Source organism: Cebidichthys violaceus, unplaced genomic scaffold, assembly GCF_023349555.1.
Source record: "Cebidichthys violaceus isolate CVI_PGR_0920_01 unplaced genomic scaffold, fCebVio1.0.p SCAF_15, whole genome shotgun sequence".
Lineage (NCBI taxonomy): Eukaryota > Metazoa > Chordata > Actinopteri > Perciformes > Stichaeidae > Cebidichthys > Cebidichthys violaceus.
This window is the reverse complement of record NW_027176318.1, coordinates 10,250,867-10,276,616: the sequence shown is the minus strand read 5'-3', so window position 1 is coordinate 10,276,616 and position 25,750 is coordinate 10,250,867. Positions and strand designations below refer to the sequence as shown.

General features: G+C 42.5%; 1 protein-coding gene across 1 annotated transcript in view; it reads left to right on the top strand.

Annotated features, from left to right (window-relative positions):
* The window catches only part of ptprn2 (protein tyrosine phosphatase receptor type N2), a 114,105-nt gene that overhangs the window by 73,286 nt on the left and 15,069 nt on the right, over positions 1-25,750 (top strand). Inside the window, exons 12-15 of the mRNA XM_068709932.1 lie at positions 16,507-16,722; positions 19,146-19,349; positions 23,799-23,946; positions 24,544-24,617. Coding sequence (XP_068566033.1) covers positions 16,507-16,722; positions 19,146-19,349; positions 23,799-23,946; positions 24,544-24,617 — 642 coding nt within the window. The remainder of the gene's footprint in view (positions 1-16,506; positions 16,723-19,145; positions 19,350-23,798; positions 23,947-24,543; positions 24,618-25,750) is intronic.

The window sequence follows — 25,750 nt, the reverse complement described above, 5'->3', positions numbered from 1 at the left end:
TAAACCCAAACAATGAAAAAATTGCCGCCTATAAAAATTTCAACAGTGCAGGAAGGCCAATCTGGCTGTTTTAAAAGTGGCTAAAATGCCATTACTGTGGCAGATCTGGATGTGAAATGTCATATTGGAGCAGCCCCACTGTGCCTGCAGCCCTGAGTACACTGCCTCTTTGGAGACTCCAGCTGCCTCCCACTGATGAAAGACCGTCCAGCAGCTCCGTTTCTCAGCAACCTTTTACCATCACCTGACCTTTGGACTGCAGAAATGCCTTTGATAGCGTGCCATGCAGTTTGGTATTTGCCTCTATATATCGTGACGTGTGCTTTCCCCCGGGTAAGGGTGAACTTGTCTGTTTTTAATGAGTGTCAGAATGTAAAGTGTTTACTCTCCTACCTTTTGCTTCTTTTATGTTCCGCTGCCTTTGTTAAAGAGAGGTACGGCGTCTGTGTAGAGTTGACAGTGGTGTTTTTATTCAGCATGTTGAAGGGCAATTCTTCAGTCCTTTCGTAAGAAATAAAATAAGATACAACTCGAGGCCAAGGTGGCCTTGGAGGTGTTATGGCGGTTTAGATCAAATTAAAGTAAAATCCACTGATGAAAATTCTTACACAGTTATAAATCATCAGTCTGCGATTGCTGCTTTAAACATTTCTTTTTTTCCAGCCAATGATTTCCATGCAGTAGTTCCATGGTTCACTGTTTCTTTAAAACTATAAGGTCTTGGGTTCAAGGCCTTCCTTCTTTCTGTATGGAGTCTGGCTGACACTGACATTTATTTTCATAACAGTCATTGTCGCAATTGTTTGCTTTCTAGTTTAGTTTTTCTAGCTTTCTAGTTTTATATATATATATATATATATACGTATATATATACGTATATATATATATACGTATATATATATATATATATATATATAGGCCGATACCCAGCCCTAAGCAAGAGATGAGGGATTTTTTTTTAGCTGGAGTTGTGATCTGTTTTTAAAATGCAACATGTGCTGTTCTGAAGCTGATTTGCATTTTGGACAGCTGTGGCTACTGTCACTGGAGGAATTTTAAATTCTGCCTCTTGTACAGTGGATTTCTGCCTAAATGTCAGTAGAAAATGGTGGTTCTGTGGAGAGTTCTGACATATTGATATCAAAACTTGATGTTTACTTTTGATGGTTTGGATTGCTGAGAAAAAAATGAGCTGTATCTTCAGAACTGTATTCAGTTCAGCCACTGTGATTACTTCCCTGTCGATTATTGGGGTGCAGTGAATCACAAATTAAACCAAATTCAACTTTTGGATGCTTCTCGAAGCAGACTTAATAGCTCCAATGACTTCCTTGTGGTTGCAGGTTGACCTGCTTGGCATATTTAAAGAAGAAATAATGACACTAGCGACTGCTGCCTCGCTGCTTCCCCTCCATCTTCGCCTCAGTAAATTCCCTACAAGGTGATCATTGAACTCAACTCTCCCCGGTGTAGGACAGCTTGTGATTTCTTGCTGCTGTTAAATTCTAGTTGGCTAGGACTTGGTAGACTTCTGCTGGATCTGACTGCAGCTGTTACTACATGTAGATTAAAGCCTATAAAATATATCAGTAGGATCCCTTAAGTAAACTTCTATTCCGGAGTTGGAAGTCTTGCGTTCATTGTTCTTTTCAAATTAACGTTTTTATCCACACATTAATGCTATAATAGATTATTTGATTTGTTCTGTTGCTACAGCTGTCAATCTTTACATTCTTGCATTGCACATGCAGTTTGCAATGTTGATGATGGAACATTTACAAATTTACCACTGAAAATGTAGCAATTTTTGAAACAGTGTCGAGATAGATCAACGCAAGTGTCTCATTTGTAGACGGTAAGATTTTTGTCATGTAGCCAGATAATTAAAATAGCATCATAGCCAAAAAAGCACATGAATATGTACTTGATGACCAGATATGTTAACAGACTGAGCCTAAAGCTCCATATCCAATGCAAAATCACCATATGATCCATCCATCCATATAGGCGCTAAACAATCCTGTTAAGCTCCTTAGTTTGCAAACTTGGACAAGCAAGACAGAGGTTAGATCATGGGGGCTTTATTGTTCGTATTCTTAAACAGTATGTTTTCACGTTACAACGCTAAAAGAGAAATGACGGCTAACAGATGTTTTTGGCAAACAGAACACTGTCTTAGTTAACAGCCAACCAGGGGTTGGTGGCGTGCAAACATATACATTGATTAATACTACTATTAAGAGCAGGACAGAGCCGCTAACAGTAGCTGCTAACTCTGATATAGTCCAGGTTTAGCTAATGGTTAACCTGAGATTATGACCCTATGTGGGTTTCTTGGGTCAAGACGTGTTTGACTCGTACAATAAACTTGCTTTTGCCCAGTGTTGATACATACCAGTAATTTAAGTAAGCAACCTTTTTAAAGCATACGGCAAGTTAGACCTACAGGTATGACATCATCCTGCACTTTAATTAACAACGCCACTCTTGTTTGAACAAAAGGCTGTTTATGGTGGTTCGTCAAATGGCGTCTGGCAGCAGCAGCGGTGGGGTTGAGGCCTGGGAGGGGGCTGAGGGTCGAGGGGGGGGGGGGGGACCTACGGTGTCCACAGCTGGATAGCATGGCAGAGGTTTTAAATGTCAGCATTGAAGGGGGATGCGGCTGCCATTTGGCCTGACAAGCTGCATGCCAAGGGACTGGCAGCGGGATGCAGGGGCATGGTGCTCCTGGTCCCGGCCACAGAGCTCTCAACCTTCTGCCATTTATCATGCGGATACTTGCCTAGCGCATCTGGCACCTTCGCATTGACAGCAGCAGGAAAAAGCAGTTGCTGCAGGCTAACCGGTGGCCCGTGGTAATCTTTTTAACGTCGCAACAAAATTAGGGCACACTTATTTATTTGAGTAAATTCAGTCCAGAGCATCTCTCGAGTTCAGTTGATGGAAATGCGTTAATATTTTGAGGAGGTTTGGAGTTGTTTGGAGTTGAGAAGAGAGGAGTGTTGGGCAGATTTTGCTGCTGAAATTCGACAAAGTATTTCCTAACATTACAAACTACTAGTGCAGGACAGGTTGTAAAGTAGTAATCCTAAGAACTAAACTACTATCTTTGTTAATAGGTGTGATATTCAATACAAGGACACATTTAAAAATACACTGTAGTCATCTGTTCATCTAGATGTATACATTTGTCATGTTTTAGCAAACACTACATTTTGAGTTTGTGGTTGATATGAAGCAGATTAATTATTGCTCAGTGAGTGCAAAGTATGGAAACCACTTTGCTCTCAGCAAATTAAACATAATCAACTGTCATATCATCTTTTATTGACTTTAATTGACTGTAATTGTGAATCCTGCTGTAACTGCTAGTTACTTTTCTGCATGGAAAGGTCAACTAAATTGCTTGATAAACTGTTATTGTCTATTACATGATGACCTTGACTTGAGTGTATGAATGTCTTCCAATTGTGGCGATAAAGCATGAAATGAAACTGGACCACAGTGGCTTCACAACATCTACTGGTTGTGCTAACTGCTTTGAAATACTCTGCTGTGATGGCCTGGTAATATTTAGATATAGAGGTGAATATTATCTGTATATTATACATGTTAAAACAGCACATAGCTATAAGATTTCAGTTGAAACGGCTACTCACATATCAGATCTCCTCATATGATTTTGGTGTTTCAACTCAATACTTCAATAAATGTATAAAATTGTGTATAAGTTAGTATATATTAATGTATTTTAAACATATACTTATTTACCTATTTTACTACTGTTAAAACAATGCAATCTCCAAAATGTCAGTGTTTTAAGACAAGCAGACTTGTTTCCTTAATTTAGAGATGCATAGTTTTCTCTGGAGAGCAACAATATTTGGAATTTAATCCAAAACTACGGGCAGAAACTTGCAGAAATTCACACTATGATCTTTATTTACCTTGATCTGTAATTTTTTCTAATATCCATCAATAACAGACTAATTAGGCCCTTAAGCCATGAACTGAAGACATTTTTTTTAATGTGTTTGCTGCACTATATGTTGTCTTTCATCCTAATATTTGATGCAATCATTGCAAATGTGGCGTACAAGTGAAGGTAAAAAGCATCAAAGATCAAACATCCGATGTGTGCTGTGAACTGGAGAAGCGTCCTGCTGTGATGCGATTGCTGCTTTACATATCACAGTCATGTCCATGTGTACATGGCTGCCCACATGTCTATTTACGTTCACAAACATGCTCATCATGTTGCGTGTTGCCGGCAAATGCGCGGATGCAGCTAACACCTGACGGAGTGCAGGTGGCTCTCGGTGTGAAAATAGGAAAACTGTACAGCTACACTTCCGCAGCTTAAAAACAACAGCATGTCAAACAGTATGACTACAACTTACATATTTATGCACATTTTATCTAGAACATGGACAACTCAACAAACTAAACATATTCCACTTTGGGACTTAATCTGAATAAATTAGAAGAAAAAGAACACATGAAACGTGTCATTCATACCTTCATCAACATAAATAACTAATAGAAGGAATTACATTTCATTGTTGAAAACAACAAAAGGCAAAAAGATCTTGGCAATCCAGGTCCATGAACACGTGCAATCACATGTCAGTCGCTGTTCATTACATTATTCACTTCGGAGAAGGAGGGGAAAAAAGAGACATCATCACAGCTTCACAAAAAGCCATGTAATTATGTTTGAGGGGGAAAATAGGCTAGATTGATTATATGCATTTACAATAATGAGCCGTCTATGTATTATTATGTTACAGAGCAATCAAAATCTTGACATAAATCATAATTTATTCTGCCTTCAGAATTTCTGATCAGCCTTACTTTGTATTGTTGTCAGAGGTTGTGGGGTGAAGCAATGGGAGATGTGAGACGCAAACAGGCGGCTGATACCGAACTACAGCTGTGGCAGCAGCCTCATTAGGGATTCGCGGAGGTTCCATTCGACGAGCAGCGCTGCCCGGTTTGGCTCGGGGGCAGACCACTCTTATGAATCTGCTGGAGCTCTGAGACAGACAGACAGTGAGGCACGCAGGGAGGCTGCGGCGCTGGCCGGGCAGAGTGTCAGCTCTGTTCGTGCAGAGGATTGTTTTGCAGTGCGAGGCCCCTGACTCCCCCAACCCCCCCCCCAGCTGATTGGTGTGGCTTCATTAGCATGGGCCGTGGCACCTCCGATTTGCAGTAATTAAAGAGAGAAATCAGAACGCTTGCCTCCGGTCCAGACACAGCCAGTCAAGTGGAGCTCGCCGTGGAACAGATCTTGCCTTCCTGGCCGCCTGCCACTCCGAACCCCCCCCCCCCCCCCCCCCCCCCCCCCATTCATCCCTCAAGTAAGAGTGCGTCTGGAGGCGAGGTATGGGGTATTGCCGTCTGTGCCAAGTTCCCCCCCTAAGTAACCCCCGGGGTTACACCGGCACACACGCCTCTCCCCACGGGCGCACGCTGGGCCCGGCGTTGTCATGGTGATAGCAGGGGGAAAATGTTTAATGGAGACACTGATGACAATTTACGAGGCTGCGGCCGTGTGTGCATTTACAGGGATGCGACCCTTAGCCCATCACGCGCCGCCCCCTGTGGTTCTACATGTATATCTTCACTTACTCAAGCTGTAGCTGATCATCGGGGCGTATGCTCAGGCAGGCGGCAGCATTACGCTGCAAAGTCCAGCAACACCCAGGTACAGTTTGGTGGCACGTGGGTCGTCCAATTAAGTTAATGCAGTGTGATCAGAAAAGTATATCGCCTTCATTTACCAGAATCGGTATCTACTAATCGCTTGAGAGGCATTTTTATGGGGCGATTTAAATACAAATTATGTTATAAGATGGCTGTGCACTCCAGACAAAATGGCAGAAATGTGACCATAAAAAAACAAACATGGATAGCCAGCCATCAGTAAGCCCTCTACAGTAACTGACTTGGTCGTGTTTTTCCGCGGAAGTTCTTCAGGCCTCTTGTTTCCAGTTGTTTTTGAGTAGGTTGTGTCTGCACCCATAAATGAATTGCAAGCTCCTGTACCTGTCATGGGCACCATTAAACAAACCGGGGGTCTGATAGAGTGTGCTGGCATTTGCTGGGGACGCCATCTTCAACGGTAGTTCAACAGCCCTTGAGAGGATGTCAAATTTGATTCATTTAAAGTACACTTCTGACCTTAGTGTGGACACAAATGGAGGGCCATTTAGAGCACGAGGTCCTGTCAGGTATATGTTTAGCATTATATCTTGATGGACCACTGATGCACACCTTTTCATTTAGCACAAGGACGGTACAAATTGTGTACCTGCAGTTCAACCTGAACTAAATCAGGTGAGTCCTGTCTTGCCTTTTTTGGAGGTTGTTGGTGGGATTTCAACTCAAATTCACCACCCCTGTGCTTAATATACGTTCAAAGAGAAATACTGTGTTTCAGAGGTCTTTCAGATGTTATGTGGACCCAGGTGTGGAGAGGACCCATCCCATTGAACCCATGAAGTCACTCTGCACTGTCCTCTGAACACTTCTCTTTGTCCCTTTACTGTCAGTCTCAGTATCAGAGTCTGCCAGCCCACTAAGTCTCTTGTGACTGGGGTTTCAATTATGAATGCTACCTTTGACTACCTCTGTTATTCTGCGGCAGCCCACATATCCCTGCCTGCCACCACTCATGTGTGACTTGATGTATTGTCTCACTGTTTTCTGTCCTTTCAAAATTAATTGCAGTTTTATCTCTCCCCAAGATAAAAAAAAAAAAAAAAAGCCAGCCGAGAACATAATAGTCTAAAAGTAGTGCGGATTCTATTCAAACAAAACAATTAAAACCCCGGTGTTTTCCTCGCTGTTTCTGACTGTGGACAAGTCGGGATGAGATTTTTAGCGGCGGTTCTTCTTTTATCTTTTCACACAATAGAATGAAGTATTACCTTCAATTACCTGTCGTGATTGGGTTGCGTTTTAGCACAACTCGGACCACATTCTGGACCTGACCATTTTATTTGGTGTCTAACGACTTTTCACCTACACTGTCGTAATATCCCTCATCGAAAGCTAATTACATCTTGAGAATTATTCTTCTCTTTTGTCTGAGCGTAATGTGCTCCGTCTCAGAACAGAGTGCAAACATCTTTACTGATACTGAGTTGATTGTGCTTTAATATTTAGGTGTGAGCACCATTTGCTAACTTGGTTTAATTCATTTTGGCTTAAGCAAACATGAACATTACCCTTGTCAGACATATTGCTATCGTCAACACAGCAGCAGGTAGGAAGAATCATTACTGTCAGCTAAAACCAGTTAGGAGTTAAGGCTGCTCCTTAAACAAATCAAGAAATACAAAATAGTTCAGTAAATCAACTCCACTTTCACAAATACAGTTGACAGTTTGGTCTCATCTGGAATAGGACCTTTTCACAGCAGCCATTTTGACATGTCATAGCAGGGAGCACACAGGTGTAATTGATCAAATTAATGATGGCCCCTCTCTATTTAGTGTTCCTGTGAGCCAGCGAGCACAACACCAGGGCCCTGGTCCACCCAAATGGAACAGGGCCATAATTAATGTTTTTAATTACACCTGTGTTTTTCTTGCAATAACATGTCAAAATGGCTACTGTGAAAAGAGCCCTTTGAAAGGGAACATCAGAGCTTTTATATAAAGCTACTCTTCATCTTAAACACCCACTCAAATGAGCTTTTCTCTGTGTTATTTGCAACTGAACCTAAAATGGCCTTTGACTACACGTTGTATTTAAAAGATTGCTTGCTAAGCTCGTTAGCCATCTCCCATAGCTGAGGAAACGTATTCACAGGAGGCCAAGCTCTGGAGTTCTGTGTGCATCGGGGCGCAGTAAGAGCAAGACTGCATCTAAAGAGGTTGGAGGGCGGTTTCTTTCTTTAACCTTTCCAAAACAAGCAACATGGTACGGAACGGGTTTGTCTGCCCTAAACTGTAGTCGTTAGCATATGACGCTAGCTACCTTACTATATACAGTAGGCCTATAAATACACCATTAACTAATGTTTGCAGGAGCAGAGGGTTGTTTAGTTGAATATGATAGTCTGCCCGACTCATTGATCCTTTATCTGACTGATTTGTGCAAGTTTGAATCTATGGCCCCAAACTTGGCTCTGAAATATCAGAAGCCTATCTTTGTATTGATAAATCCATGGCGCTGTCCGTGGTGCTGGAGTAGCAGACGTTTTTGTTTTGGATCTATATTATTAGGGCTGATATTTAAAAATTCAGCCGAAGACAAAGTTGTAGCTAATGTTAGCTCGTAGCTACAGATGATGAACTCTGTTAGCCACAGTTGACATTTGAGCTTCTAAATTGACGGCAGCCGACTAAACTGAGAAGAAGTTTTGGCTGACCTCTTGACACCATCAGATACAGATTAGTCCATACAATTGTGTCTGTTCTTCACTCACCTATATACCACAAATCATCAGTTAAAGTTAAGTACACGTTGTACATGTTAAGTGATATGCGGCTTTGTTGTCGTCCTCATAGATTACAACAACGTTTTCTATCATTTTACAGATATGGTGCGGTTTTCTACTCCGGGCTATGATGCCACAACACTCTCTTTTTGAAGTGCACATTGTTGTGCATGTGTGTGGGTTTGCCTCTGCTTTAAATATAGTCAAGATGACAGGCATAGCATTTACCTTGATGTTTACTGCTTTGAACTACTTGGCATTGGCAATGCCTGGGCTGGGATTCACATAAGAAAGAGGCCTATTTGAACAAGCCCATCTGGGGAAAATACCAGAATGACATGGCTGACACACACACGGGCTTTGAATGGTTCCTCTCTGAGCAAGTGATGAGCATGAGACACAGCAATTCAAATGTTTCAAGTAAAACCCAGAAATGGGACCTTTCTGTGTCTTTGAACATCATCCATTAGGAAATATGGTGTTTCTCCCTCTCTCTCTCACACACACACACACACACACACACACACACACACACAAAAAAGACACAATTCATTTAAGACATTCACCTCACTGTTAAGTTTCTGCACCTTACAGTGAGTGATGTATAAAAGGGAGTTTAGATGGGAGAGCAGGGTGTCACCTGTTATATTTAATCTCGTTGTAAGTGCTTTTTTTATGAGACGGCAGGCAAAATCAAACTACAGGGTACCAACTAAAAGAATATACCAAAATTGCATCACTGTACTTTGAATCCAAATAGACAGACTTTCAAACTTAAAAGTTGCATATATGAGAGCTTTTGTTTCATAACAAATGTTAAAGATAAGCATGGAAATAGAGCATTTTAAAACTAAAGAGCAAAAAACCCAGATTAGGCTAAATCCTTCCCTCACACACATCTTCGAATATCACTTCAGGAATAACAATAACAGCTGGTGAATCTGATAAAAACAAATAACCAGAACACCCAAATGTGTTTTGTTTTGCATGCATTTCGCTCAGCATTACAGTTCGAAGCTAATCCTCCAAAACCTTCCCAAATGGAGCTGCAGCAACAGACTTGCTCAGATATTATTATGAATAATTTATTGAACCCCATTTCAAAGAGCCGAGCAGAAATCCCGACTATTTTTGGTGTAACGGTATCACGCGTTAGTTAAGTCTGCAGGTACACATTGCAGCTGTTGGTTTCTTGTACAGCAGCAGTGTAAACTGCATTAGCCTCTCGCTGATATCGTTATAGAGGTCCACAGGCTCACTGTGCTACTGGGCTTCTGTTTGCCCAAACATATTACAATCTCTGACTTTTCTGTGTCCAGCTATGGTGTCGTTGCAGCTACACACACTCAGATTCAAGTATGTGTATGTGTATTTTGCAAGAAAGACCTGCTAACACCGATGCATGTATATTTAGATTGCACACCCAAAAAACAGGCGTGTTAATATGTTCAAAATTGTGCAGCCTGTGGGTGCAAGCAAATATTTAAGCCAGATATCTCTTTATCCCTGTTCTCAACTCACATGCACAAGCATGGATGTCTCTGCTCTGCCATCTCAGGTAGTGCACTTGATCATGACATTTGTTTAACATTCCTCATCCCTCCCTCTCTCAGTGACACGGTGAAGTGCCGCATGCCTCCTTCTCCCGTTGTTTAAACACGCTCGCCGCTTTTCCATCTTTTTTTATTTTTTTTTATTAGAAATGTGAAATGTGTCATGGAGGCAAACACCGGAGCAGCGCAGGAGAGGAGGACAGATAAGCCTGGCAGGACTCAAGCCGACTGCTCGAACATGTGTTACCCCGAGGAAGTACTTACTGGTGGAACACAAAGGCGTGACAGCATCTGCGAATATCGCCAGTGACCATAAGAGTGACTTCAGCGCGTTCCAGAATTCGACTGCTTGTAGGGTTTTTTTTGTGATGAATCGATGCACGTCAAACCTCCCCTGGTGTGATAACCATTAGCACCGGCCTCGCTGTAGGACGTGACGTGAGTTGTGAAAGCGTAGTGTGTGGTGGGTAGTAGTGGCTGAAATGTGTGAAAACGTGTCCATTTGCGCAGAGTTCAAGTGAAGGAAAACAACAGGTGCCAAAGTCAGTCTTTCCTTCAAAGAGCAGGTGAAGATTGTGTCGGGTTCTTGGTCGACATTTTCTTTCTTCTTCCTTTTTTTCTTTTCCATCTGCTGTGGTGTCAGGGGAATACCCTTGCTTGGATGAGTGTGGATTTAGATATGGCTGACAGGTGGATGACCAGGGTATCTCATATGAGAAAGAGTGAACAGGGCTCTCTTCCAGTTCACCAGAGAACACGACAGATATGATCGTATGGTTGACTTAATGTAGGGACTGATATTCTGGGGATTAACTTCCGGAGCCACTATTTCTTTCTTTCCAATAATAAAACCACTCGCTGGCAGTCACGATAAAAGTCTCCCACCATGCGTTACTCTTGCATCCATCTTGCATTCGTGCTACAGTGAGCACCGCAGACGATTCTTTCTTGTATTCAAACCTGAATGCTGCAAGATAAAAATGGTGGTCGCACCATTTCTGTGCCCTCTGGCAGGCGTAAAAACTGAGTGTGGATTCAGAATAATTCCTGGTAAATGAGGATGCAAGTGTGCAGAGAGCATGACGTGAAGAGTGTCACCCTGTGACATATAAGGGAGGAACACATTTTCATAGTTCTGTCTTTTTATAAGGAACAAAAACAGAGGAAAATAACGACATGCATTAATAATTTCAGTTTTGCAGCATTATCATACACAAGGTACGGCAAATAAGAGTTTTCTGGATTTTTGTTGAGTCAGTTTGAGTGTGTTCTGCTTCAGATTGTGTCTGTGCGGGTCGCCTGGTTGGCTTTGCTTTTTGAAGGTGGGGTGGCGTCCGATGCGGCACCGGACCCGGGCTGGACAGCAAGCTCGTTTTTGTTCTCCCCTTCACATTGCCAACTCCAGCTGTCACACAGAGGGACAATAGAGAAGAGGAGGGGGTGCTCTCTGAATGGAAAAAATAAACTGGAGAGCCCCCCCGTCACACAGCCCCCTCCCCAAGACTCGTCATCTGCATTTGACAGGACCCCCGTTCTCCTCTCTTCACCGCCCCTTTTCTTTTTCTTTCTCCTTTTCTCTCCCTGTGCTCTCCATAATCCCCCTTTCTCTCTCGCTCTCCCTGCTAAGTGCAGCTGTTGCTCTCCATTGGATCATTTTTTTTTTCAGACTGATTGCTAATTAGGATAGCTTTTTGGTGAATTTTATCTTTAAAACTTGTTAAACTTGCAATTTTCCTCTCCTTTTTTCTTTCTTTATTCCTGCCGATGTTAGAGGGAAGCAGAGAAAAGCTTTAGCCAATTACACACAATCTACTTTAGGCTGAGCATTTTTTCAGACTGCACCCAATGTCCCATGCAGCATTCATATAGTTTACAACTACTGTACTGTGCGGTAGCCTCTTATTATAGTGCTCACTTCAGCTCTGAATGCAAAAGCCTACTTTGAAGAATAGACTGCCCCATCTCCCTTATTCTGCTCACATAACTGAATCCCTGGGAGAGGGAGCAGCGGAAAAGGAGAGCCTGAGAAAACAGCAATTCACACACCAAACACAGAGACCCCTAGTAGCTCAACAAATGAGTGTCTAGCCCTATGTCCATTCATATCGCCCCTCGGCCCGCAAGCCTATTAGCCAGGCATCGCTCCTTGAACATTCACTGTCGACAACATGTGGAGGCATCGCTATAGCAACCAGTGGATATGACATGTGCAATGGACGGGGACTCCTGAGCTGCTGAATATAAGGAGGGGCTCAGCCTTAACTAAATGATCGCAAAAAACCCAACCCCACCACCTCCCCGTCTCTTTTCATTGGCACAGAGGCGCTGAAAGGACTCACTAGTGGGGCTTCTGCACATTCTTCCGAGGCTCGGAAAATCAGGCGGGCATATCCCACATTCTTCTCCCTTTTCTTATTCTCTTCGACTCTCCCTTTTTTCCCCCTTTTTTTTCTTCATCTTCGTGTTGAAGCCGCGGTCTTTTGTTGGCGCGGGGGGGACGCATGGGACCCTCGCAGGGGAACTTTTAGAGAAGCGGACTGAGTGGGCGGCCGGGACGCACAAACGCTTCTTGGAGCTGCGGCGAGCGTCAGTGGTTAAAGCATGCTCTCTGGAATACAGGACACAGCATCCTCCGTTTGCCGCGAAATGCGCGCTCTGCCCCGCGACATGGATTTAGGTAATTATCTCCAGGCTTGAAACGTGTAACTGTGCTGTTTTCTTTTTCTTTTTTTGTTAAATGTTCCGTGTGCAAGTTTCAATGCGTCAAATGCGTAAAAGGCGCCTTAAAAGGACCGGCTTTGAAAAAAAAACTTGCCATCAATCGTAACATCACGTCGAAAGCTGGTTTCTGGTGTGAATGAAAATTATTTTTTTGGTGTTTTGCAGAATATTTGCGGAGCTCTGGTTTCATGTTTTCATTTTGTTTCATCCTCTCTGCTGCGATAGGCTGCTGGAGGACGAATCTCCAAAAAGCTTATGGGATCAAATATGATCGAGCAACGGGAAACATGGGCTGTGCACCCACATATAGTTAGTCAGAACGTAAACTGGTCGAAACAATCCTGGTCAAAGTGGTTGTTGAGCCCGATGGTTTGCTTTGAGCACATCTGGCTGCAGAGGACAAAGTTTATGTCCATCCTGCCCGGTGCTGCCCGCTTATACAGTTATTACAGCCTGAAAGCTGGTGAATCCGCTGTGTGTTTACATAGATTATTCTATTTTATCAGTGTTTAGTCCAAAAATAATTATCTTTCCAATTTATATTGTATTATTTTATTCTATTCTCGGATTTATTTCTATAGTTGGATTACCCGGCACATTTTATGCTGCAGGTGTTATGGTAATATGAGTTTGTCCATATCTAATTGCTTTATTTTTTATTTCTGAAATTAATCATTATTTTTCAAAGGTTCCCAGAGATTACACATTTGTCTAAAAAATATGTCTGACTATTCCCACTGTATATACAACATTTCAACAATTCTGTCTACTTGGTGTTGCCAGTGTTTTCCTAGATCTATGAAAAATATCACGCTTATAAAATGTTGCTGAATTTTGCATTTCACGTGTGATCTTTTGAGTTTATCACAGGGCTATCAGTCACATTTTATTGCATAGAAACTACTTTAAATGTATTGCTTCAAACTTCCTAAATCTTCAATTGTAGCTGCAACTTTAAAAAAAAAAAAAAAAACACCTACAGCCTTAGTTTAGAGTTGAGGTTTGGCAGCTTGTGTGTTTGGGAGGATTTTCTTGTACTTCTTAGAGGTATTGTGATGTGAGTGAATGGGTAGCCAGCCGCCCCAACAACACCTCTCTGCCTGACCTTTCCTCTATCATTTGAATAATCCAGAGCACCGAAATCCATCTGCCCCTTGTCTCCTCTCAGATTGGCCAATTCACCACACAGGGGCAATATGAATAGACGAGAGACACAGAAGAGGAAAGGCTGTGAGAGGCGGAGAGTAATAACTTCACTGAGTGTGGATCCTTACACATTGAGCAGTGGGGAACACGATTTTAAAAGAATCAATCAAAAATGAATTTACTGAGTTTTAAAATAATTCATGAAGGGAAACAAATATCATTCTTTATTTCGTGGCAATATTTCATGTCGAGCTTAAATTCCAGTGCACAATCATGCTCTAACCTTCAGTTTAAAATATTTTGTAAGCTTTGATTTTCTCAATTTTTTAAATTTAATTTTCATATATTAATATTATTCAGTGTTTCTGTTTTTAAATATTTTAGATAGATAAATCTATGCTTAAAGACATACTGTAATTATGGTAAAATAAAATAATTACAAAAATACATAAAAATATGTATTTTTTAAAAGCAAAGGGCCAGAACTCTAAAGGGCCATGAAGGTAATTCCTCCCTCCTCCTCCTCCTCTTCCTCTCTCCCTCTCTCTATCTCCTCTGGTTTCTTCCTAACACGATTACCGCCTTCAAACACTCTTTTATGCTTGCAGTGCGTTTCAAGCCTGTTTGCTCCCACAGTGGAAACGCTTCTTTTTTTTTTATAATTAATTTCAAGGTGTTTACTTAAATAGTAAGAGTAGCCACAGATTGTAGAGGGCCACGTCTTGATTAACTCGATAAGACGTTCTTCTTCTTCTTCAGAATAGAGAAAAATAATTCAGTTAAAGGGAATAGCTTGGGATAAGGAGTTGTCAGGGAGATTTGAACCAATAGGTCTATGGGGGGCACTTTGGTTTCAGAGTCAGCAGTCTTTAACGACTACTCCAATGTGACATTCTGCGTCTACAGAGCAAAAGATGTTGAATATTAAATACGTCTAATGAGGGTTTTTAATGTGCTTTGTATTCACTCTTCTATTGTGTGATTATTTGAGAGAGGAAACTGGCTGAAAGGTTTGCATTCTCAACAAGTACTCGTGGAAATTGACTATATATTCATTTGATCACTGAACAACACGGACGAGTCATTGGATTGAGGCCATCCCTCCCCTCTGTTCCCATACATGAGCCTCTTCAGACCTCTCGGTTGTTGTCTAACCTCTCAATGCTTGATTAAAACTACATGCTCGAACCACAGCAATTGCAATCAACAGCGCATGTCGTCGGGCCCAACACGGTAATCGAAAAGACCTTGGCATCCGCACATCCGCTAAAACATTGGCAATTACGAGCCACAAGGTCAAACCATATTGTTACTGTTGTGAGCTGAAGTGTCTTGTTTTTGAAAATGGTATAACAAGAAGTAGCCATCCTTCAGCCGGCCCATTAGACCCCTCAGGCTAAATGTCAGAGCTCTGCCATCTTTCTTTTTCATATTGTAAATTTGATTCACTTCCACCCATCAATCTTTCAATCTTGCACGCAGACAATTAGGAGCCTGCTGATGTTTGCTCTCTGTTATTGGTGTTGCCCTTTTGCAGATGTATAGCTATTGACATGTATGCAGCTGATAAAAATAGATCAGGAACTGTGGAGAACTGGCTTTTACAGAAACCCCATGGTTTTTGTGTTAGTCATAGAGGACAGGGAGGATGATTTATGTGAGTATAAATATGCTGTGAAAATAGCACCGTTCTGTTTTTGAGAGTTAAATTCCAAACTAACTTGGCACAATGTCTATATTTTATGCAATCAGCAAAGAACATCTTGAACAGTAGCTACATTTTAGGTATCATTAATTATCCTTCCCGATTAATGCTCCTAATTATCGCCGTTATGCTCTCAAAATATTCTGTAGTGGGGCCCACAGGGAATTTATCATTACAGTAAATGGCCATGAGTGGACCAATTATCAACACATAGGCCACTTCTTTAACCTACGCTGATAAAAATCTCTCAGAGGATATTGCAGCCCGTTAAAAGCAAGTCTGCCACAGTGAGACAAAGCCTATACCTTCCTGTTTGAATTAACATGCAGTGTGGGTGTGAATATTTGAAAAGCCTTTTCTATTCAACTGGTGGTGGATGTATGAAGGTCCAGCCTGGGCAGCCTATGTCTCTCCGGTCCTGGTAGCCATTAGCTGTGTGGCTTGGGCCAGGGCCTAATCCAGCCAAACTCAGGACCAGAGGAGCTAATTAAGCACAAGCTCTTAGTATCCCAACCTCCTGTAGCTGCACAGTGCCAGCCCACCCCATGCCAGCACTAAATGGGGTTGTAAATATCTATATTGGTGCATAGTGTGGAGGCAGCACTGGACTGGGGCTGGTAATAGGGGTTGACTCAGTCTGAATGCGTATTATAAGGCCAGTATTAGAGCTGGCTAATGAGTGGAGCTGGTCAGACAGTGGTGGGGGGTGGGTGGAAGGAAAGAGCGGGAGAGGAAGAGGAGGTAGGTAGGGAAGCATCGTTATGTGCACATTTTTTCACGGAAAAGTCGAGACAAGCCTTCAGCTGAAGGGTGAAGCACTACAGACCTGCTGTAAATCAAAAAAAGACTACATCAGTCAGAACAAAAAGACAAAGTGGCATCCTTTACTGCTCTGACAGTGTGTTCTCTCTCTGTTTGTGTGTGTCCTCCAGAGGGGCAGCCTGACCCAGATCCCGGTGGTGAAGGAGACCAGGGTGGAGTCGGGCCAGTTTCTGCTGCTCTCCGTCCTCTGCATGCTCTTCATCCTGGTGGCGCTGGCTGTGTCCACCACCTTCTTCTGCGTGCGCCAGCGCTCCCACCTCCGCATGAAGGAAAAGCTGGCCAGCCTGGGGACTGACACCAGCACTGATGCCACTGCAACCTATCAGGTTAGACCAGCCCCCTCGCTGTGAGCCAATCAGGTTCTAGTACACTTAGCCTGCGCTCTGCCATTGGAAGAACACACACTCTGTTCAAGTAGGGTAGATTTTCTGATTGGTTTGTGAGAATGTTTGTTAATGTGTGTAGCTGTTTGAATGATTCTCTTCTACCTGCTTTTATGACGTTTTTTGGCTGTTGTGATGATGGTGATTTGCTTTTACGATTAAATTAAGTGCTTTTTTATCGCACGGTGTGGTAGTTGTACATCACAACTCACCTTTTTATGTTCATTTACATTATTTTTATGCTCTTTATTTGTTGGAGTTTTGACTTATTGCGCCAATAGATATTCGCTCCATCCAGTTATTCAACGCTCAACCGTTCCTGAGAAGTGTATGTGTGTGTGTGTGTGTGTGTGTGTGTGTGTGTGTGTGTGTGTGTGTGTGTGTGTGCGTGTGCGTGCGTGCGTGTGCGTGCATGTGCGCGTGCGCGTGCACGTGCGCATGTGCGTGTGTGTGTGTAAGAGAGAGTGAGATTGAGAGAGAGACAGAGGAACGGCAGCCACTGTGACCTATTCCCTCTGTTCCTGCAGGGCCGTGGACAGCCTGGGCTGTATTGATTTTCAGCGTTGGGGCTCAGCTGTGCCCAGCATGGCACTCAGAACATATTTATCTGCATGTCGCGTTAACATTTTCAATATTTAATCAGGTTTTCACAGGTCTGCTCTCTCCATTCAAAGTGGGAGATGTAATAGTGTTATGAAGATGGCCACAGATAAGCAAAAAAAAAAAATATATATATATATATATATATACGTATATATATAACATTAAGAATATGTCAATTTTGTTTATTAAAAATATATTTATTTTATTTTTCAAGTTTGTGCAAATTTGACGTGTCTTTATGGCGCCTGTTCTTTCTCAATATACCTTTAGGGATGGAGTAACTGCTCTGTCATGTGGCTGTGTTCTCAATGTTTGATAGTTGTGTGTTAGTGGGCTGTGGGAGAGAGATATTGTTAGAGGACAGCACATACTGGAGACGTTGTTTCCGCTTGGCCTGCTTTTGTTCTTATTAGTAGTAGTCTGAAAGAGGGGGGGAAACGGGGGAAGCTGTAATCCCGCTGCTGGTGCTCCTCTCTGGGCTCCATGTGTCTGTCCTCTGGCCCTCTCTGGTGCTAACTGCATCTCTCTGCCTGCTCCTGGGACGATTTCTCGGCTCCGGTGCAGCGCGGCGCTTTGCAGAGATGTTGAGAAGTGGGATGAATTATGAGGTGGACCTGGATATTGCCCCGAGGCCAAGGCCCAGGGCACCGCTTCATGGTTCCAATCATTAAAGTCTGACGGCGGGAAAGCTGATCCAAGACCAGGGCTTAGAGGGGCCTGTGCTCCAGAGGGAAATATCACTATGATAGATCATGAGATAGCTTGTGCTTTCACGAGGCATTTTCTCTGCTCTGCCCTGCCCTCGCTGTTATTAACTGAGTATGCAAATTAATTCTGTGGAGATGACTGGCTTTGCCTCCGAAAACCAAACATGATGAGGTTTACAGATTATGAATTTAACATAGAAAAACCAAGTGTGACCACACCTTATGGAGGGAATCAGGCAAAGTGTGCAACTGTTACCGTTTTTGTTCGTGAACACATTTATAAGATATCATTTTTTCTATATACTGGAGTATATAATGCTTAGTCTTTGGATTTCCGATGCCCTGTCTCTGCACTGAGGCATGATGGGAGAAAAGCTGAGTCACTGGGAGAAGTGTAATCTTTGTAGCAGTGGGCATTTTAGCAAGTCTCAGACACCTGGAGATATCAATCACGATGGAAAATTATACTTTACAATTGTGCCAATGCATTTTTTTTTAATCTCCTTTGGTTCTCCGTGGTTATATACATTCACAGTGGAACTCCTGTTTGATTGATGGATAGATTATCCTTTCTTTGCAAAACAAAAATCACAATTCTTCTTTTAAAGAAAGTAGTTGTTGCTCTATAGGACCTGACTGTGCACTATTGTGATTTTGTGCAAGATTTTACTTTAAAAGCTCAGTTGTTCCATTCTTTAACAACGAAGACAGACACTGTGTGGCAGTCAGGTGGGACATACTGAATTTATTCTGTAAATCGTGTAGGGTTCCTCAACCATGTATTTTTTTTGACATAATTAGTATAAGCTCCATAATCCACGAGGATAAGCCATTAATCTAGGCAAGTAAGGACAGATCAAGTCAGCCGAGATACAGGATTTTACAATGTGCATTTACAGAACTCAGCCCCTAAGAGCGAGGATAAGCACATAACCTACATACAACTATTGTTATGCTCATGAAAAGAAGATAAATACCTTGCAAGGAGTCTGAGAAAGAAAAACAAACTGCATTTTTGAAGATCAGCATTTCACCATTATCTCCTCTAACTACCAGGAGCTGTGTCGCCAGCGCATGGCGATCCGCACATCGGATCGCGTCGAGCGGCCGGAGACCTTGCGCCACTCGAGGCTCAACAGTGTCTCGTCCCAGTTCAGCGATGGCCCCGCAGCCAGCCCGTCGACCCGCAGCAGCACCTCCTCCTGGTGCGAAGAGCCAGTGCCGTCCAACATGGACATCTCCACTGGTCACATGATACTGGTGAGCAACTCGCTTTTACTCCTCAAGAGACAGTGTGAGTAATGATTCATGTGGTGGGAACAGTGGGGAGGAAGGAGGTTGGTTGAAGTGTGGTTTGTGGTTCTTAGCATCTGATTGTTACAGCTGAACAACCACAACATCACATGTCACTGACTATGCACTTAGTTCAGTGTAGTTTGGATTCCAATGCTTTTGGTAAGAAGACATTAGCTTTGGGCTTGTGTACAAGATCATCAACCAGGGGTACTTGGAACCAAAAGGTACTCCTGCCACATGGGGTACATGGATTGTGGATTTGATAAATACATTTGAAAATACAAAATAGTTGAAATACTTAGCTAAAATAATGGATACATGGTTCAAACGTCTTCTGGTTCTCCAAGCAGTGCAATACAAATTAAATAACTTTACTGACCGAATCGACCTAAACATTGACAATTTGCAATTTTATGCAAAAATATTGAAACAATACACTATTTTATATTAAATTCAATTGGCTGGGTTGTGTCACCGTCGGGGTACTTGAGATCATCAGAAAGGCTCTTCGGGGATACGTCACAGATGTACAGGAATAGGCTTTTCAGAGGTTTAATGTGAGCATACATTAGAGTCTGCTTTTAAAACTCCCAGTGTCTGTGAATATGCTGAAAACCAACAGCTTGATACCTCTGTTTATCTATTTGGATGTGTCTCTTCTTTTATTCCTCTCTCACCTCATTCCCTTCAAAGCCTTGTTATCTTTGGGGGTTTTTTCCCATCACTCTACCCGCTGTTTTCTCCCTCTTGCTTTATCTCGGCTCTGTTGTCTTCATTTTTCCTCCCCTAACTTTTTCCTCCCTTAACTGTGTCGTTTTCTCTCTTTATCATTTCGCCACCACGTCTCTCGTCATTTACATCTTTCACCCCCCCCCCCGTCTCTAAATAAGGCAGACGTTGTGTTTGCGTGATGAGTGCTGCACAAAACTGAAATATCGTTATCCATCTGATTGTCATTTGGATGTTTTAGAAATTAGGTTTTTGGTTGGAAAATGTTGCCAACGCTTGCACAAAACACACAATGGATTGTTTTAATTTTGCACAACTTTCGCTTCATTCATTTGAGACAAGCTTGATAAAAGAGATGGATAGATGCCTTGCAGTGTTTCCATTAATGGAGGGAGCATTCATCACACTGCATGTCTAGCTTTTATATTGGTAGGCTATAATGAATGAGAGTGAATCTGAGTAATGCCTTGTATTGGTGGTAATAGATGGGTTTTGTTGCACTCGTCAAGGCTTGTTTGTGAAGCCCCTTTTGAAAACATTGACAATAGAAAAGCATTTAGCCCTGAAATAACAAAAGAGACACTGAATCATTTCTAGAAGCTGCTATTATTAGCCATAGTTTCTTCAATGCAGGCAGTGCAATGTAGAAAGTTAGGCACTCAGGGACCTTTAATTCTCTTTCATACCATGATTGACATGGAGATGTCCTATAGGGGTTCTTCTTTAAAATTCCACCGCCATCTCACATGAAACCATGTGTGAGATTGCCTTGTTATCACTGATCTCAGACCTATATTTTCCCATCTCAGCTCTCCTCTCCTCTCCTCTCATCTCCTCTCTCTCTCTCTCGCTCTTTGGAGCTCACACCGTGTGGAGAAGGATGATGAATACCCGGCTTTCCAAAGCACATATGCTGGGGGTCCTTATTGTGAGGCCCGATCAGATCACACACACACACACACACAACCATAACGACTTTTCGACTTTAGAAGTGAAATTGGATGCCTCTGTGTGCTGAGTCACCTGACGCACCTCTGCCATCGTACATTTTCTATCTTCTCTCCGTTAACTTTTTCAGCAGCGGCGTTGCGCTACAACCGTGAAAACGTTACCTACTTAATGATCAAAAACCTCAAAAATGATTACCAGATTGATACTGTATTGTGTTTCTGTGCTTATTGCTGCAATCTCTTCAGCACCATGGACAGCACTTAGAAGCTGTCCACTGTAAAGCTGTTTTTCCTCACAAACTGTCCATCCAGCTCTCCTACACTGTCCAGAAACAGGGTCAACATGTGGATGCTGTTGCTGGAGCATTCCCTTGACTTAATCACCTCTCTACTGGAAAAAAAAAAAAAATCAATAATTATGTCGTTTGAGGCTCTTACTCATTAAGTTGAGTAGTTATTGTTCCATTTTTTTTAAATGATGAATTATGTGCTCGGAAGTAAAACAGCCACTGACCCACGCAACGTGTTCTGCCCTCGGTGGCTTTTTCTCACAATTTTAGATTTAGATTATGAGCAAAAGAACAAATTTCCAACAATGTGTTCTATTCATTTAGCTATTATTAGCTAGCACACAAAGACTTACATATTTAAGCCTTCTTTTTTTCCACCTCTCGCCGCTGTTCATCATATCATAAAGCTCCCTGTTCAAACTGTTACCAGTATTGTTCCCTTTAATTTGACAGCGGAGCTCGACAGTAATGTGTTACCTGTTGTGTCTGGCTCCCCTGGTTGTCCCTTCATCCTGATTTCACCCAGCACCCTCTGCTGCCGAGGAGACTGCTTAGGAAGGATTAGACATTGTTTCCCTGACACCCAGGCCTCCCATCCCAACCCTCTGATTGGCAGACATAATCCCCCCATTCACTAAACCTTCGTTACCCTGTCTCTGGAATACGCCATGGTCCGCTGCCTCCCCCTAGGAACGGGAGGGCTCGATAAGGGCCTGCTGGCTGCATTGCATTAAGCTGCGAAAATATGAATTTGGAATGCAATCGATTCAGGGCATCGTTTGAATAGAATGGGAGGCAATTCAGAGTGGAATTATCAAGTACATGGAGATGTAATATTGGTAGGGGAGGTGGGATGCTGTCAGGCTGGCAAGCAGAGAGTACTTGTACAGGGTGACAAGAGCATAGTGGTGACAGGCTCTGTCAAGTGGCCATAATGGCATGCTGTCATTTTCCTGGGAAGACAGCACTGCCTGTTTGCGTAGGCGATGCACACCAACACACATGCAAATATATACTGTATGTGTGTTGGCTGCTATTAGAGTTGACATTAACGAGATTTTTTTTTTTCTCCATAATTGTTTTTTTTTTGCATGCATAAAATTAAAAGTTCAGGCATGGTTCAAAGTACAGAAACAGAAATCAACAGTAATATTTCAGAAATGTCACTTTATGTCATTAATGGGCTCAGACGGCACACATTGCGCTGTTGTGTTCTCTCATTATGCAGCTGCATTAATCACAAGCGCTGCTTTTACTCTTCTCAGCGCAGCCTTTAAGACCTGAGCGGCACCTTTGGTACCCTATCGAACAATTAACTTTGATTTCCATTGTCTGTAGGATTTGTAATGTTCTTATAAGTCACCTAATATCCTTTGCGTGCATGCAGGAGATGTCTGAATTCATGAGCCATCAAAGGGTGATTGCCTATTATGTGTTGGACAAGCTTATTTGTGATTATCATCTAATGTAGGAATTGTATATATTCTGCAAAGAGCTGGATTACCCTTTTGACAGACAGGAGTGAATACGTTGGATGTAACAATGGAGTGTTACCTCTCTGCTCAGCCTACCTATGCTGCCTTTAATATGGGATATAAACCCCAGCACATCTGGGTATCACTTTCATTGTATTAGCCAGCTGATCCCTGACATCAGTTTATGAGTCTGTAATCTTCTGCCTCACACAATAGCGGACTAAAGCATTTAACCCCATTGGGAGGGGAGCCATGATACAGGAGAGAAAGTGAAACACGGCGCTGCGCTACAAAAGATCGTCTTGCCAGCTACAGCCTCTAAGCTCCCTACTTGCCCTGGTTTGGGAGAATACACACACACACACACACACACAGACTTCTACCCTTCCCCCTTCTCTTTTTCCATCTTTGTCTCTCTAGCGAATTCAATTTTGTCTTCTCCAAGCAAAGGCTTAAATGCAGACAATCTTATCAGTGTCTGTGCAAGCAGTAAGGGACGTGATTGAAACACCCCTGAAGTATTTCCAATGCAGACAAACCTTTCAGGAGTTTTAATTGCGCGTGATTTTTCTCCTCTCGGTCAAACACACATGCACAAAGACATACACATTAGCACACCTTCCCCACCTAGATCTTCATCAGCCTCCTCCTCACCCAGTTGTTACGCTGTACAGCAGCACACAACTAAATACTGCTCCATGACACCTGATCATAGCTTTTATGGAGAGACGCTGTTGTCAGGGGTTTAGTGTTGTTGCTCCACTTTATATATTGGATAGCTCATGGTGAAAAAATAACAACAAGGTATCTCAAGCCAGCTTTATAATGGTGAAGATGAATTGTGTCTCTATTTAACCACAACATGTCTTTTTACAGCCACATTGTGAGATGAATGCAGTTGTCTTTTGCATGGTTCTGGCTCATTATTTGCAGTGTTGGCTAAGGTGTGGCGTGTCTGTTTTCCTCTAGTCATACATGGAGGACCACTTGAAGAACAAGAACCGTCTGGAGCGCGAGTGGGAGGCCCTGTGCTCCTACCAGGCAGAGCCCAGCGCCTGCAGCGTCGGGCAGGGCGAGCAGAATTCCAAGAAGAACCGCTCAGACACAGCAGTCGTATGTGAGTCCATTCAGATGTCCGTTCAGTTTCGGGGGATTTTTTTCAACTAATCAGACGATTTTAGCGTTAGTATTAGCTTAGTCCAGCTAGCTAGGGGAGATGAGAAATGTAGACCGATGGTTTCAAAACTAACTGCATATTATTATTGTGAATTCAACTGCAAAAACTGCATTGAGAACAGAAAGCTCTTTGACTGTTTATAACAAAGAGGTGGATTTAAATTGACTGGAAACAGATTATCTGAATCTTTCACTTGTTTAAGAAAAAGAGGATTTTAAGGCTCACAGCTTACAGACTTCTTAAGATACGATATTTTATTATTATTTCATTCAGAACATTCCTTATTGAAGGTGAAGCAAATCAAGCCTTCAGAACAGTGTGTGTGTGTGTGTGTGTGTGTGTGTGTGTGTGTGTGTGTGTGTGTGTGTGTGTGTGTGTGTGTGTGTGTGTGTGTGTGTGTGTGAGATGAAAGCCTGGTGAAATCTGTAGCCTTTTTACTTACATATTCCTCTGTTACTGCTCACAATCCTGCTGTTGTTGTGTGAGGAGGACGCACAGTAGAAAAGTATGTTAATGAATTATGCGTCTCCGTTACAGATGATCATTCCAGAATCACCTTGAAAGCGGAGAATAACCACAGCAACTCAGATTACATCAACGCCAGTCCAATAGTGAGTGTTGGTTATTCATTATAGCTCTACGTTGTGGATGATGTCTGTTGTCTACTGAGCACCTGTTGTGGTTGGATTTTACTCTGAGATAAAAGAAGTTTCAAAGGACTTGTCATCGATCCAAGTGCGTTGATCTTTTTTTAAACTTTGTTCTCCATACATGGAGCCTCAGTGGATTCGTGTGTCTTGTTGAATCAGCACCGCTTTCACAGCTTTCAAAATGGCCGCTGGAGAAGCCCCTTTTTTTCCATCCCCACTGTAAAGAATTATACATTCTTTTTTGACTAAATAAATGTTACAAATCCAGAAAGACCTCAGTGTTGGTGATTTTTTTCACCCCCCCAAAAAAAAGATTGCCAGTCATGATTTCCCCTGAGGCTGCTGAAAAAGGATTCCATCAAAGGGAACAGGAAACTATGCATTTCAAATACAGTGCCAAAATGTCTGAGGAGATAGAGGAGGGAGGGGGGGGTCGCACACAGCTGCACTAAAAGCCTATTACTCCTCAAGAACAAACATTTATTCCTACTTTTTCTCTAATGGCATATTCATGGAGGTGTTTAGCTTATTTAAACAGTGCGACATTTGCCGATGTATAGAATCATTTTAGAGTAAAGTTAATCAATCAGGGAAAGAAGTTGGCAATAAATCTGATCGGTGGATTAGAAAAAGGTTATAAAGCAAAGTTATTCTGGACTGTTTTGGTGCTGTTGAAAAAAAACAGCATCTAGAAAGACAAACGGACGTTGAAGATGGGTGAAGTAATGGCGGATGCAGTCGTGTGTGAATGAAAGGACAGTAATTACACCACAAAAGGGACCCCTGGCTGAGCCCAGCAAAACTGTGATAATTATGTCTGTCAATGCGACTTCTTCCTCCTCATTAGCTGTGGGGGCAGTGGCCTACGAGTAAATAATCTGTCGCTTCTTTCTGGGAATCAGGGGTCAGAGAAGCAAATGGAAGGAGCGACCCGAGATCCATGTAGAGCAGAGGGTGACACACACACACACACACACACACACACACACACACACACACACACACACACACACACACACACAGGAGAAAGCTTGGATAATGGTTAATGCTTGACCACAAATGATGCGAGCGCTGCCAGATGTAAAGCACCATTA